This window comes from Eubalaena glacialis, chromosome X (genome assembly GCF_028564815.1).
Source record: "Eubalaena glacialis isolate mEubGla1 chromosome X, mEubGla1.1.hap2.+ XY, whole genome shotgun sequence".
Lineage (NCBI taxonomy): Eukaryota > Metazoa > Chordata > Mammalia > Artiodactyla > Balaenidae > Eubalaena > Eubalaena glacialis.
The window spans coordinates 68,927,252-68,942,524 of NC_083736.1; the positions used below are offsets into that span (position 1 = coordinate 68,927,252).

Consider the following 15,273-nt stretch of genomic DNA (forward strand, 5'->3'; position numbering starts at 1 on the left):
CTGAAAGTGAGGGGATGGAAAAAGATATTCCATGCAAATGGAAATCAAAAGAAAGCTGGAGCAGCAATACTCCTACCAGATAAAATAGACTTTAAATCAAAGAATGTTACAAGAGACAAAGAAGGACACTACATAATGATCAAGGGATCGATCCAAGAAGAAGGTATAACAATTGTAAATATTTATGCACCCAGCATAGCAGCACCTCAATACATAAGGCAAATACTAACAGCCATAAAAGGGGAAATCGACTGTAACACAATCATAGTAGGGGACTTTAACACCCCATTTTCACCAATGGACAGATCATCCAAAATGAAAATAAATAAGGAAACATAAGCTTTAACTGATACATTAAACAAGATGGACTTAATTGATATTTATAGGACATTCCACCCAAAAACAACAGAATACACATTTTTCTCAAGTGCTCATGGAACATTCTCCAGGATAGATCATATCTTGGGTCACAAATCAAGCCTTGGTAAATTTAAGAAAATTGAAATCATATCAAGTATCTTTTCTGACCACAATGCTATGAGACTAGATATCAATTACAGGAAAAAACCTGTAAAAAATACAAGCACATGGAGGATACACAGTACACTACTTAATAACGAAGTGATCACTGAAGAAATCAAAGGGGAAATCAAAAAATACCTAGAAACAAATGACAATGGAGACACGACGACCCAAAACCTATGGGATGCAGCAAAAGCAGTTCTAAGAGGGAAGTTTATAGCAATACAAGCCTACCTCAAGAAACAGGAAACATCTCGAATAAACAACCTAACCTTGCACCTAAAGCAACTAGAGAAAGAAGAACAAAAAAACCCCAAAGATAGCAGAAGGAGAGAAATCATAAAGATCAGATCAGAAATACATGAAAAAGAAATGAAGGAAACAATAGCAAAGATCAATAAAACTAAAAGCTGTTTCTTTGAGAAGATAAACAAAATTGATACACTATTAGCCAGACTCATCAAGAAAAAAAGGGAGAAGACTCAAATCAATAGAAATAGAAATGAAAAAGGAGAAGTAACAACTGACACTGCAGAAATACAAAGGATCATGAGAGATTACTACAAGCAACTCTATGCCAATAAAATGGACAACCTGGAAGAAATGGACAAATTCTTAGAAATGTACAACCTGCCGAAACTGAACCAGGAAGAAATAGAAAATGTGAACAGACCAATCACAAGCACTGAAATTGAAACTGTGATTAAAAATCTTCCAACACACAAAAGCCCAGGACCAGATCTCTTCACAGGCGAATTCTATCAAATATTTAGAGAAGAGCTAACACCTATCCTTCTCAAACTCTTCCAAAATATTGCAGAGGGAGGAACACTCCCCAACTCATTCTACGAGGCCACCATCACCCTGATACCAAAACCAGACAAAGATGTCACGAAGAAAGAAAACTACAGGCCAATATCACTGATGAACATAGATGCAAAAATCCTCAACAAAATACTAGCAAACAGAATCCAACAGCACATTAAAAGGATCATACACCATGATCAAGTGGGGTTTATTCCAGGAATGCAAGGATTCTTCAATATACGCAAATCAATCAACGTGATACACCATATTAACAAATTGAAGGAGAAAAACCATATGATCATCTCAATAGATGCAGAGAAAGCTTTCGACAAAATTCAACACCCATTTATGATAAAAGCCCTGCAGAAAGTAGGCATAGAGGGAACTTTCCTCAACATAATAAAGGCCATATATCACAAACCCACAGCCAACATTGTCCTCAATGGTGAAAAACTGAAACCATTTCCACTAAGATCAGGAACAAGACAAGGTTGCCCACTCTCACCACTGTTATTCAACATAGTTTTGGAAGTGTTAGCCACAGCAATCAGAGAAGAAAAAGAAATAAAAAGAATCCAAATCGGAAAAGAAGAAGTAAAGCTGTCGCTGTTTGCAGATGACATGATACTCTATATAGAGAATCCTAAAGATGCTACCAGAAAACTACTAGAGCTAATCAATGAATTTGGTAAAGTAGCAGGATACAAAATTAATGCACAGAAATCTCTTGCATTCCTATACACTAATGATGAAAAATCTGAAAGTGACATTAAGGAAACACTCCCGTTCACCATTGCAACAAAAAGAATAAAATATCTAGGAATAAACCTACCTAAGGAGACAAAAGACTTGTATGCAGAAAATTATAAGACACTGATGAAAGAAATTAAAGATGATACAAATAGATGGAGAGATATACCATGTTCTTGGATTGGAAGAATCAACATTGTGAAAATGACTCTACTACCCAAAGCAATCTACAGATTCAATGGAATCCCTATCAAACTACCACTGGCATTTTTCACAGAACTAGAACAAAAAATTTTACAATTTGTATGGAAACACAAAAGACCCCGAATAGCCAAAGCAATCTTGAGAACGAAAAATGGAGCTGGCGGAATCAGGCTTCCTGACTTCAGACTATACTACAAAGCTACAGTAATCAAGACCATATGGTACTGGCACAAAAACAGAAACATAGATCAATGGAACAGGATAGAAAGCCCAGAGATAAACCCACGCACATATGGTCACCTTATCTTTGATAAAGGAGGCAAGCATATACAGTGAAGAAAAGACAGCCTCTTCAATAAGTGGTGCTGAGAAAACTAGACAGGTACATGTGAAAGTATGAAATTAGAACACTCCCTGTTACCATACACAAAAATAAACTCAAAATGGATTAAAGACCTAAATGTAAGGCCAGACACTATCAAACTCTTAGAGGAAAACATAGGCAGAACACTCTATGACATACATCACAGCAAAATCCTTTTTGACCCAGCTCCTAGAGAAATGGAAATAAAAACAAAAACAAACAAATGGGACCTAATGAAACTTAAAAGCTTTTGCACAGCAAAGGAAACCATAAACAAGACCAAAAGACAACCCTCAGAATGGGAGAAAATATTTGCAAATGAAGCAACTGACAAAGGATTAATCTCCAAGATTTACAAGCAGCTCATGCAGCTCAATAACAAAAAAACAAACAACCCAATCCAAAAATGGGCAGAAGACCTAAATAGACATTTCTCCAAAGAAGATATACAGATTTCCAACAAACACATGAAAGAATGCTCAACATCATTAATCATTAGAGAAATGCAAATCAAAACTACAATGAGATACCATCTCACACCGGTCAGAATGGTCATCATCAAAAAATCTAGAAACAATGCTGGAGAGGGTGTGGAGAAAAGGGAACACTCTTGCACTGTTGGTGGGAATGTAAATTGATACAGCCACTATGGAGAACAGTATGGAGGTTCCTTAAAAAACTACAAATAGAACTACCATACGACCCAGCAATCCCACTACTGGGCATATACCCTGAGAAAACCATAATTCAAAAAGAGCCATGTACCAAAATGTTCATTGCAGCTCTATTTACAATAGCCAAGACATGGAAGCAACCTAAGGTCCATCATCGGATGAATGGATAAAGAAGATGTGGCACATATATACAATGGAATATTACTCAGCCATAAAAAGAAACGAAATGGAGTTATTTGTAGTGAGGTGGATGGAGTTAGAGTCTGTCATACAGAGTGAAGTAAGTCAGAAAGAGAAGAACAAATACAGTATGCTAACACATATACATGGAATCTAAGGGGAAAAAAAAAAAAGGTCATGAAGAACCTAGTGGCAAGACGGGAATAAAGACACAGACCTAGTAGAGAATGGACTTGAGGATATGGGGAGGGGGAAGGGTAAGATGTGACAGAGAGAGAGTGGCATGGACATATATACACTACCAAACGTAAAATCGATAGCTAGTGGGAAGCAACTGCATAGCACAGGGAGATCAGCTCTGTGCTTTGTGACCACCTAGAGGTGTGGGATAGGGAGGGCGGGAGGGAGGGAGATGCAAGAGGGAAGAGATATGGGAACATATGTATATGTATAACTGATTCACTTTGTTATAAACAGAAAGTAACATGCCATTGTAAAGCAATTATACTCCAGTAAAGATGTTAAAAAAAAAAAAGTCAACAATAAGGGACTTCCCTGGTGGCGCAGTGGTTAAGCATCTGCCTGCCAATGCAGGGACATGGGTTCGAGCCCTGGTCCAGCAAGATCCCACATGCCACGGAGCAACTTAGTCCATGCGCCACAACTACTGAGCCTGTGCTCTAGAGCCCACGAGCCACAACTCCTGAGCCCACGTGCCACAACTCCTGAAGCCAGCACGCCTAGAGCCCGTGCTCCGCAACAAAAAAGCCACTGCAATGAGAAGCCCACGCACCGCAACGTAGAGTAGCCCCTGCTCGTCTCAACTAGAGAAAGCCTGTTCGCAGCAACGAAGACCCAACGCAGCCAAAAATAAATTAAAAATAAATAAATAAATTTATTAAAAAAAAGAGTCAACAATAAGAAACCCCAATTTTAAAAATGGGCAAAGACTTTGAACAGACACTTGATCAAAGATAACAGATGGCAAACAAGCATATGAAAACATGGTCTACATCATTTGTTATTAGGGAGATGCAAATTAAAACAGCTATATGATAGAAGTAGCCAACTATCAGACTTGCTGAAATTCAAAAAACTGAAAATATGAAATACTGGTTATAAGATGAAATAACGTGAACTTTTATTTTTTGCCAGACACAATGCAAAAAATACAGCCTAGAAGATAGGGAGATTCTTGAATGTATGTTTATACAGATGATCCCAAGTTTTAGAACAGTAGTCTGAAAAAAATTGTTTTTCAATGAAATGGCTCTCATTGAGGAGTAGAATTTAGGAAAATGGTTCTTACTTGTGTCAAAGAAATCTGAAAGGAAATATCCAAGAGTAAAGTTTGCAGTAAGATGAAAAAAAAAAAAAGATAAATGTAGTTGACATTCTTGGAGTGATAGTTAGGTTATTCTGTCTTTATGCTTTTATCAAACCAAAGGGACAGGTTCAAGGCAATTGTGTCAGTGGCTGCTGTGGGGATAACAGAGGTTTTGGTGTTCACTGGTAGAAAATGATTGCTCTTTCTTTTGCTCTCCTTGTGCCATTTTTTCTGGAGAACATAGGAATTAAGTTCATGGTTATTGTAAAATGCTTGCCTGAAAGGGCAGGCATTATATCTTAGTCAAATGAGATAATAAGGACCCAGGGCATAATTCACTTCAGGGGATGGTAATTAGGACCTCTCTGTTCTCTGCAGTTGGATTTGAAGGTCCTGATATTGGGGGTGGGGGTGTGGAGGGTCAGTTGTGATTGTGGTAGGGACAGGAGCTGTTGAGGTTTCTAGTGTTGAGGATTTCTAGTACACTGCCTCTTCTAGCACAAGGGTCCTGTTATAGTGGACATTAATTCTATCCTGAATTTGTCAGGATTGGCTCTCCTGGCACTCAGATCTTGAGTTCTTTATATTTTAGTCACCCTTCTTCTGGTTTTATGTTCTCCTGTAAGGCTTGGACATACTAATTTCTGCCCCGGAGTTGCAGGAGATGGGCAGGAGGTAAGACTCTTCAGAGGAGTGTTACTAGGAGGAGAACTAGGCTCTTCAAAGAAAATGATCCTCTTCTTCCCTTGTACTTTTTGTTCATAAGAAACATTAACCTCCACAGAAGGTGGTGGCTAGAGGTGAGTATGCACACACACACACTATTCATGAGCTTCCTTGACCCTCTGGTGCTGCAGGTTGACAAAGTGCTGGCCCTTTTAGCATTGATCATTTTAATGGCAGCAGGATGTTTTGTTGTGATAACAGAGGTTGGGGCCTGGCATTTCTCCCTGATGTTCCTGATTCTCAATCAGTAATGTAATATTGATTGGAGAAAATGTGCTTTGCAGACTCGGCACTGCCCTTTTGTAGTGGGCTCTGGGTAGTCATAGAAATACCATATCTGGTGGTTTTTGGAGGCTATTCCTAGTAGTTCTGATGGATTCTTTCCTCTGTACCACATATTAAGATCATTAGGAGCCTTTTTTTTTTTAGCTGGGAAGTCCCAATGCATTCGACTGGATCCTTCTTCAAGTTCAGTAAATTGGTTCAGCCCCATCCACTCATTTATTTCCTCCTAAGAAATTCAGGCTTTATTTTGCATTATGGTGGGCCTTTGTTAAAAAGTATCCGACTTAACAATTTCAGAGTACTAAACAAGGCAAAGAAATTTCCAGTGAGCACTATTTCTAGGGTAACCAGAAGTATATTACTTCCAAGTGTTCCTGCCATGACTCTTGCCACTTGCTGTAGTTTTGCATTTCTCATAATATAGCCTGGACTGACTGAATGAGAATCAGAAAGCATACTTGAGCCTTTTAGTGGCAATCATGTGCCTAACCGAGGTTGGATACCTAGCAGTAAGCAGCCTGGCATTTGGTTCTATCTCTGTATCTAACACATGATAGGGGCCCCCTTCCTACTGCCATAAGCGAAATCCTTGCCTAGTATGTTACTGACTTTTTTCCTAGTTTTCAGCTCCTGAGGCTAACAGCTAACAGGAGATTCTTAGCAAGTTCTCAACTTATTCTTCCTTTGACTCTCTAGATCCGACTTGTTGTGGAAGAGGGATTGAATCAGCTACCATATAAAGAATGCATGGTGACCACTCCAACAGGTAACCGGGGCTGTTACTCTCATATCCTCCTCATAAAAATCCTGAGATAGAATTGGGGGAAAATGGAAAAAAAGCAGTCTGAGCAAATCAGTATGCAAAATGAGGAGTCTACGTGGAGCTGTTCTTTTAAACAACTTAATAAACTTGGAGACATTTAGCAAAGAAATTTATGTGGATGACCTTTTGTTAATGGCTTGCTGGTCAGTTCAAGTTAAAGGTTAATAAATATTCTTCAGCATGCAGGTGTTGCGTTTGATGATGGCACATTGGGACCAGAGCTAAGAATTGCTGGCAGCTTGTCTTCACCTCTGTAGGGAAGCTTCTGGTGTTAACAAATGGGTGGGCTGGTTTGGCATTTAAACTCCAGGTAAAAGGATGAAAAGTAAAAAAGAAAAAGAAAACTAAAAATGATGAGAATTAGAGAAGGGGCTTTGTTCTGCTCTAACAGAAAGAAGCCAAGGATCCCTATTTTAGGGATTTGAAATTCTGATTTGGTTCTTTAGTAGATAATGGAAGCTGTTATATCCAAAGGTTGATTTTATGAAAATTGGGGGCTGAACTTGCTGCATCATAATTGATACAAATTCAGGATGAGACCAAGGCATGAACATGTCCTGATAATTACTTCAACCTTTCTCTTCTGCTTTTTAATGCAGAATGGAGGCTCATAAAAAGGGACCGGAATGAGGAGGCTCTCTGCTGTGGCTCACAGTGGGGTCCCAGTTTGAATTGATGGGCTTTCTAGCATTCTTGGAGTACAATTCTTGTGTGAATTCAGTTTGAGGAACATGTATGTGAATATCATTCTATCATAAGGCCTGTTCCCACTCGATGAAGTCTACCTCTCCCAATTATTCCCGCAGGTTTTTTATGAAGAATTAAAAAGTAAATATGAAAAATCATGACTCTTCTTATTACTTTCACAGGGAACCTAAGATGTTATACAGTATGTCTGGACAAGAGTTGCTCTGTACCCATCTGCTTTAAAGCTTAGATACTTTATTAAATAAGTAGGTCGCTCCAATGATGAAAGATAAATTCTTTGGTTTTATTCCCCAACAGGGTACAAGTATGAAGGAGTGAAATTTGAGAAGGGAAACTGTGGGGTCAGCATAATGAGAAGCGGTAGGTTTGCATATGTGTGACTTTGTCTCTTTGCGTGCATAGATGCAGTTGCTATTTTCCAGGAGAGAGGCGGTCTTGTCTGTCACAATTGCAGCCTTCCTTAGCTTAAATCTCACCACCTGTGTTGTCTATCCTCATGGTGCCTTGGAATCATAGCCTATGTGTTGCCGAGTTTGGCTAATTTTAACTGCAGAGCATCTTCCCTAGTGGCCTATCCCCATGGGCAAGGCGGCTTTGAAAGATTCAGAGGAGGGTGGGAGAACAAGAGGATGCAATGATGCTATCTCGGAGAGAACAGGGCAGCTTGAATTTTGAGGGAATACAGCACAAATTCAGGCCTGCAGAACTCTGAGCACCCAACTAGAGAAAATCTTTGTTCTGGTTTTTTAATTTCTTTTGTGACGAACAGTCCTACCCTGTCAGGAGCTGGACTGAATGGCTTGTTTAATATTTTTAGTTTTATATTTGATGAGTATGTGACTATGTAGGCAAAAGAACTTAACTGATTAACTCTAGGTATTTCTAATTGCTAGTCTTATAAATATTTGTGTTTGAGTCCAACCAATTGTCCTTCTAAACCAACCTTTGTGCAGCAAAATCACATGCCTGTTATTAGGACCTATACCTGTTACATGGGGATGATTATTTCCATTCAGCAACTTAATTCCTTAATTATTCTTTGTACAAGATCCAAGGTATGGTAGAAGCCCCACTTGCTTGTATTGGAAACAGATGTTTTTGGGTTTTTTTTGCCACACCACGCAGCATGTGGGATCTTAGTTCTCCCACCACGGATCCAACCTGTGTCCCCTGCAGTGGCAGCATGGAGTCTTAACCACTGGACCACCAGGGAAGTCCCCGGATTTTTATTTCACATATAAACATTCCCTTTTCTTCTCTGGCTGTGAAGTTCTGTTTGTGAACAATTGAATATCTCCAATAAAATAGGAGCTTTAAGCTCCCTTTTTTTATAGAAGGTAGCTCTTAAGCAACGATAGGATTTTCAGGACAATGCTGTTCAATCTTTTAAAACTGGTGAAGACAGTGGAGATGGGCTTTTAAGGCAAGTTTCTTCTGTTTTAGTCCAGCTTCTGCCCTTAAGGCAGCAGCATGGTCCTCGCACCCCTAGTGTATACAGGATGACCTTGGGGTGATGCATAGACAGGGTGTTTTTAACCTTAATAGCTATTGGTTGATTTTCATACCTAATAGAAAGAAACTGTTTTTATATTTTCACTAGTGATATAAAGTTTCCTTTTAAAATAAATGTAAACAAAAACAGTTAATTTAAAGAAAAATATTAAGTAAATAACCATACAAGTAGAATTTTGATGTGGCCTAAAATCTTGACGATGGTATGAAAATGATTGACTTTTGGCAAACACTTCCTTAAAGGAATTCAGACTCAAAAATAGCTCTATGTTCAGAAACCAAGGGTGTGGTGGTGGTGTTGGTTGTGGTTCTCTAGGGGGGGAGAGGGAACATATATTACTTTTTCACTGTTTGCCAGCAAAGCCTCTGCCATTGAAGTCATTGCTGGATCTAAGTGATATCTCTTGACGCCAGCTTAATCTAAATGGAGAGCCTTTGGTCTGTAGCCCCCATTCTTCCATAAATATTTTATATTTTTGTCAGATGAAAGTAACACAGTTTCTTTAAAATAATAGGACTAAAATGTTCCTGGTATTAGAAAAGTTCAAGGAGCAGCTTAATAAAACACTTTATTTACTGTAATCATGGAAGCATGACAGCTCTAAAACTTGCAAGCCAGCAATAAAACTAGCTTATCCTAGTTTCATTGACCTGAACTAAGTATAAAATATGAGCATATCAGAAGTAAAAGCTGTTAGCTTAAGAAGAATTGCTTCCATTTTGACAATGTCTTTATTTATTGTATTAATAACAGTCAAAAACTCTGCTTTGGCCTATTCTTGGACTTTCACTCTATCTCCTCCTAATCCCTCTTCCCTTCTTTTTTATTTCCTTCTTCAAGGTGAGGCAATGGAACAAGGTTTACGAGACTGCTGTCGATCCATACGAATTGGAAAGATCCTGATTCAGAGTGATGAGGAGACACAAAGAGCCAAAGTATATTATGCCAAGTTCCCCCCAGACATTTACAGGAGAAAAGTCCTTCTAATGTATCCGATTCTCAGTGAGTGGCTTGTGTTTAATTTGTAACCTTTGGTTAGGGTTTAAATTCAACTTAGTGCCTGCCTTCTAGGTACCCTTATATAAAGGCGAAAACCGTTTCTAAATGTGTTTTTTGTTTTTCTCAGTTTGATTTGGAGTTGCCCTGGGCAGTTCTCTGGGGAATTTTTATTGTGTAATAAGAGAATACACGTTAGTCAAACTTTATTAGCTCCAAAAACTTCTATCTTAAAATTAACACATTGAAGCAAAGGATTTAATGAGGCAAAATATATAGAACACAGAAAATACATTGAAATATGTCCCTTCTCTAGCCCAATGAGTATAGCAATGATTTTCTCAAGGATTTATCCTCTTTGGAGGTAATATTTTTTTTCCTATTCTAGTCTGTTTCCTAAGCTTACTCAGATCCTGGGGTTGGGGGTGGTGGGTGGGTGTTATATTTGATATCTCAAATACTGAATGAATTTAGGGCTTGTTGTGCATTTGGAAACTGAAAAGTATATGGGTTATGTCTGTTATTGAAAATAACATCATTGACAAAAAACAGGCACCTTCAAATGAAGCTTTGTCTTATAGTATCTTTTTTTTAACATCTTTATTGGAGTATAATTGCTTTACAATGGTGTGTTAGTTTCTGCTTTATAACAGAGTGAATCAGCTATACATATACATATATCCCCATATCTCCTCCCTCTTGCATCTCCGTCCCACCCTCCCTATCCCACCCCTCTAGGTGGACACAAAGCACCGAGCTGATCTCCCTGTGCTATGTGGCTGCTTCCCACTGGCTATCTGTTTTACATTTGGTAGTGTATATATGTCCATGCCACTCTCTCACTTCGTCCCAGCTTACCCTTCCCCCGCCCCGTGTCCTCAAGTCCATTCTCTACATCTGCATCTTTATTCCTGTCCTGCCCCTAGGTTCTTCAGAACCATTTTTTTTTTTTTTAGATTCCATATATATGTGTTAGCATACGGTATTTGTTTTTCTCTTTCTGACTTACTTCACTGTATGACAGACTCTAGGTCCATCCACCTCACTACATATAACTCAATTTTGTTTCTTTTTATGGCTGAGTAATATTCCATTGTATATATATGTGCCACATCTTCTTTATCCATTCATCTGTTGATGGACACTTAGGTTGCTTCCATGTCCTGGCTATTGTAAATAGAGCTGCGGGGGCTTCCCTGGTGGCGCAGTGGTTGGGAGTCTGCCTGCTAATGCAGGGGACGCGGGTTCGTGCCCTGGTCTGGGAGGATCCCACATGCCGTGGAGCGACTGGGCCCGTGAGCCACAACTACTGAGCCTGCGGGTCTGGAGCCTGTGCTCCGCAACAAGAGAGGTCACGATAGTGAGAGGCCCGCGCACCGCGATGAAGAGTGGCCCCTGTTTGCCGCAACTAGAGAAAGCCCTCGCACAGAAACGAAGACCCAACACAGCCAAAAATAAATAAATAAATAAATTAATTAATTAATTAATTAATTAAAAAAAAAATAGAGCTGCAATGAACATTGTGGTACATGACTCTTTTTGAATTATGCTTTTCTCAGGGTGTCTAGTAGTATCTTATGTTACATTACTAAACTGCCTTTACTTCAAAGAAACTCAAAGACATTTTGAGATGAATGTTAAAGTTGCCAATGCATTTGGTTGTCATTTTATTTCAGGCACTGGAAATACTGTAATTGAAGCTGTAAAGGTTCTCATAGAACATGGAGTTCAACCTAGTGTTATTATCCTACTCAGTCTGTTTTCCACTCCTCATGGTGAGTTCATGCTCTGGATGGTCATGGGGTGGTTAAGTGTACATCTGCCCAGCCTCTCATCCTGAGGAAAAGTTCATTTGCTTCCACATTAAATCCAAATTGAATTTTGGTAGTTATAACTTGTGTTTGTCATCTCTAAGCTTAGTGGTAATACTTTACACCATTCTACTGTTGTTCAAATTCAAATGGAGAAGTATGAACTAACTCCATTGAAGGGGATTGCAGTTGTTTTCATGGTGGCCCTGTTTGAGTAGAGCTTGCAAATGACTGAAAGGTCACTGTTTCTCCTGGCTCCCCACTTGAGCCTGAAAACTGCTCTCAAACAGCAAGAAACTCGAGGTTCTAGCTAGCCCTGTGGTCTTACTGAAGTAAGCTTTGCAGTGTGAAGCAAAGATCAAAAGTTTGTAAAGTTAGACTTCTGCTCAAAGGGCACAGTGAAAGAACTTGTGTCCTCCATTTCCTGAGAGAGGTAAGCCTAATTTAAGACCCTAGTTTTTTTTTTGCCATGTAATCTAAGACGATTGTGAAAGTATCCTAAGAAAATAATCATAAAGGCATGTAGAAATTCAGCATTTAGGATAGTCACTGTAGAGCTGTATTTCATGTAAGAGAAAATTTGAAAGTATATAAATGACTTACTTGGAAATGGTTAAATAAATATACAGCTGACCCTCGAACAACGTGGGTTTGAACTGCGTGGGTCCACTTATACGTGGATATTTTTCAATACTGAAAACTACAGTACTACACAGTCCATGGTTGGTTGAATTCATGTATGCAGAGGAACTGCAGATACAGAGGGTCAACTATAAGTTATATATGTGGATTAACCCCCATGTTGTTCAAGGGTGAACTGTATATTCAAAGAATGTAATATTATATAACTGTTAGATCATGTTTTTGAAAAAATATTTAATGACATCAAAAAATCTGGTAAATGTCAGAGCAGAATAAACAACAGCATTAGAATAGTATAAAATGTCATCACCAAGTTTAGAGATGACTAATACAAATTATGACTATTATGACTACCAAAATCAGACTTGGATTAAGATGGGACCTAATAAATCTTTCCTCAGCATGAAAGGCTAGACAGATGCACAATACTATTTCAATTTTCATTTTAAATCACATAATATTAATAGTGGTTGTCTTAGGGTGGTGGGATTCTAAGTGATTCATTTTCTTTTTTAAGCTTTTTTTTTTGTATTTTCCAAATGTTCTACAATGAATTTGTATTTGTTTCATAATTGAAAAGAAAGAGAAATATGTGGCTTCTAGTTAGGGGGTTTCCTCATTTCCGAAGGTTCCAAGTCTCAGCCAACCCTGAAGAGGCTACAGAGAAACCAGTTGGGAGGGCTGCGTTTAGTATGCCATTGATTATTTTGCTGTTTCATAATAAATTACCTGTAGTTCAAATGTTGATGGTGACAAAGGGTAATTTGCTTGGTTATCCATCCATATAACAGAGGTGGCATTGTAAACATTGAGATAACCAAATAATTATTGGGTTTTCTGTCTTTGGGAGTAGAAAAGTAACCGTGTTAGTTGTAATAGTATACATTAGAATAGTATACTAATTCTTTGACATTATAGATGAAAAAATCTTATTCCGTGGCAGCCTTGCTATGGCTTTTTAGTTTGACTGGCATCCTAGCTAGTCCCTTTCCTTTCTTCCTCCATCTCCTCCCCACCCAAGCTAGACTCATAACTTCTCAAAAGCTAGCTTTCTCTAACATAACAAAGAAGTCTTTGCACTTGTTTCAACAGTGTTCCAGTTGAGAAACCAGCATCTTATGTATGATCCAGTTTCCAGAAAGGACTGTATTCTCTGTATTCCAGCTGCCTTTAAAATAAAACAAAAAAAGACTCTTCAGGGGAAAAGTTGCTATAACTGAATATATTTTTCAAATCTTGGATAGAAAACAGTTTGATTCTAAGAATTTATTAGTGAGTGGGTGGAAACATAGTCTGACTACTATCAAAACTTTTCAGATACAGACATTATATAAACTAAGAGATTAACCAAGTCTGACTATGTGTCCAAAGGTCACTGCTCTCGGTCTTCTGTCAATATTAGACCTAGTGACTGATTATAAAATTACTGAATTCCAAGTAATGTTATCAAAAAATTCCACCATAATGACAATTCTCTTTTATTTTTTGAAGGTGCCAAATCAATCATTCAAGAGTTTCCAGAGATCACAATTTTAACTACTGAAGTTCATCCTGTTGCGCCTACACATTTTGGACAGAAATACTTTGGAACAGACTAAGTTATTGAAGGAAAATTGTTCTATTGTGTAATATTACAGTTATGAGTTTCTGCCTGTTTGACTAATTCACTTGAGGAATGACATAGAAAATTGTGTTAAAGATACTTTGTAATTTTTGGAAGTGGGTATATTAAAAGGAAATACTTGAGGTTTATTTTTTTATTTAGTTATTTCTTGACCGTTGGCACCAAATTCAGCAATGAAGCACACACAACTCTTCAAAAATATTTTAATAATGTTCTTATGCAAATTGCTGATCCATCAGTGCATTGAAACTGTTCCCTAATTTATGAACCTCAGTTTAGAGGTTGCTTGCAGCCACAAATAAAACCCAAATGGGAGTCAGTTCATTGGCCCACTCCAGTTTGCATTTTGTTTAGTTTGCTTTTAGTTCTAGGGAGATTTCATGTATGTGGCTGTTGTCACCTTCCTCTACTCTTTACTTCCTAGTACAATACACACTGGTAACTTGGAGAGGATGAAAAAAGAATGCCTCATAGAATTTTACGTTTCCATTAATGTCCTCACTCAGTTGGCAGATCCAGGGTATACAGTTAGCTCTTCGTTCAAGCCATTATGTTCTTCATGGCTCACTTCCTACTCTGTGCATTGTTGGTAGGTGCCTTGTCAAGTGTAATGCAGTGAAGACGATGGTGGGGCATTTCCAGCAACTGGAACTGTAACATTAATTTGCTTAGATTGAACCAGGGATGTCTGGATGCTGACAAGGGAGGGCTAAATACTGTTAATGCCATCAATGCCCTAGAAATGAATTGGTGGTGATTTTTCTGAGGTATGGGGGAAAGGATGGTTTCTTGCTGGGCGTATGGCCAATAAGTAAATTAAAATGCTTCATTTTTAATTTGGATGTTTCTAATAGAGGCCTTTGATTTGGAACTTAGTTCTTTTGCATGTTTGTCAATTGTAGATGTATTAAAATGGGACAAAATATCATGATATTAAAAAAATCCCTAAGATTTATATGTGTTCATATTTAGGCTTCTGAAAGGAAGATAAATCATTTTAGGAAAGGATGTTCGTGTTCTGAAACTTGCTTGTAAAACCCTGATCTCACTTTACATTGATATTAAAACATTTTAACAATGGTGGCTGGCTGATTACTTGATTAATTATACTCCTATAGCCCCATAGGCAGCTGTTGTGGGCTTCTGTTTAAAAAAAAAAAAACAGAAAAAAGAACAGAAGGCAGTTTCTTAGAAAGAACCAAAGCTGACAGAAGTCAGCAAAGATTCAGGGAAAGGAAGGAAAGCTGGTGTAGAATGGACTGCATTTTCCCTTTGGAGCCTAGAAGGACTTCACTATATTTTTCCCTTTATTTTTGA

General features: G+C 38.2%; 1 protein-coding gene across 1 annotated transcript in view; it reads left to right on the plus strand.

The window, feature by feature from the left end:
• UPRT (uracil phosphoribosyltransferase homolog) overlaps window positions 1–14,913 on the plus strand; it is a 30,761-nt gene extending 15,848 nt beyond the window's left edge. The window contains exons 3-7 of the mRNA XM_061178586.1: window positions 6,536–6,605; window positions 7,668–7,730; window positions 9,724–9,885; window positions 11,556–11,654; window positions 13,824–14,913. Coding sequence (XP_061034569.1) covers window positions 6,536–6,605; window positions 7,668–7,730; window positions 9,724–9,885; window positions 11,556–11,654; window positions 13,824–13,930 — 501 coding nt within the window. The 3' untranslated portion in view covers window positions 13,931–14,913. The remainder of the gene's footprint in view (window positions 1–6,535; window positions 6,606–7,667; window positions 7,731–9,723; window positions 9,886–11,555; window positions 11,655–13,823) is intronic.
• Window positions 14,914–15,273: the final 360 nt, after the last annotated feature.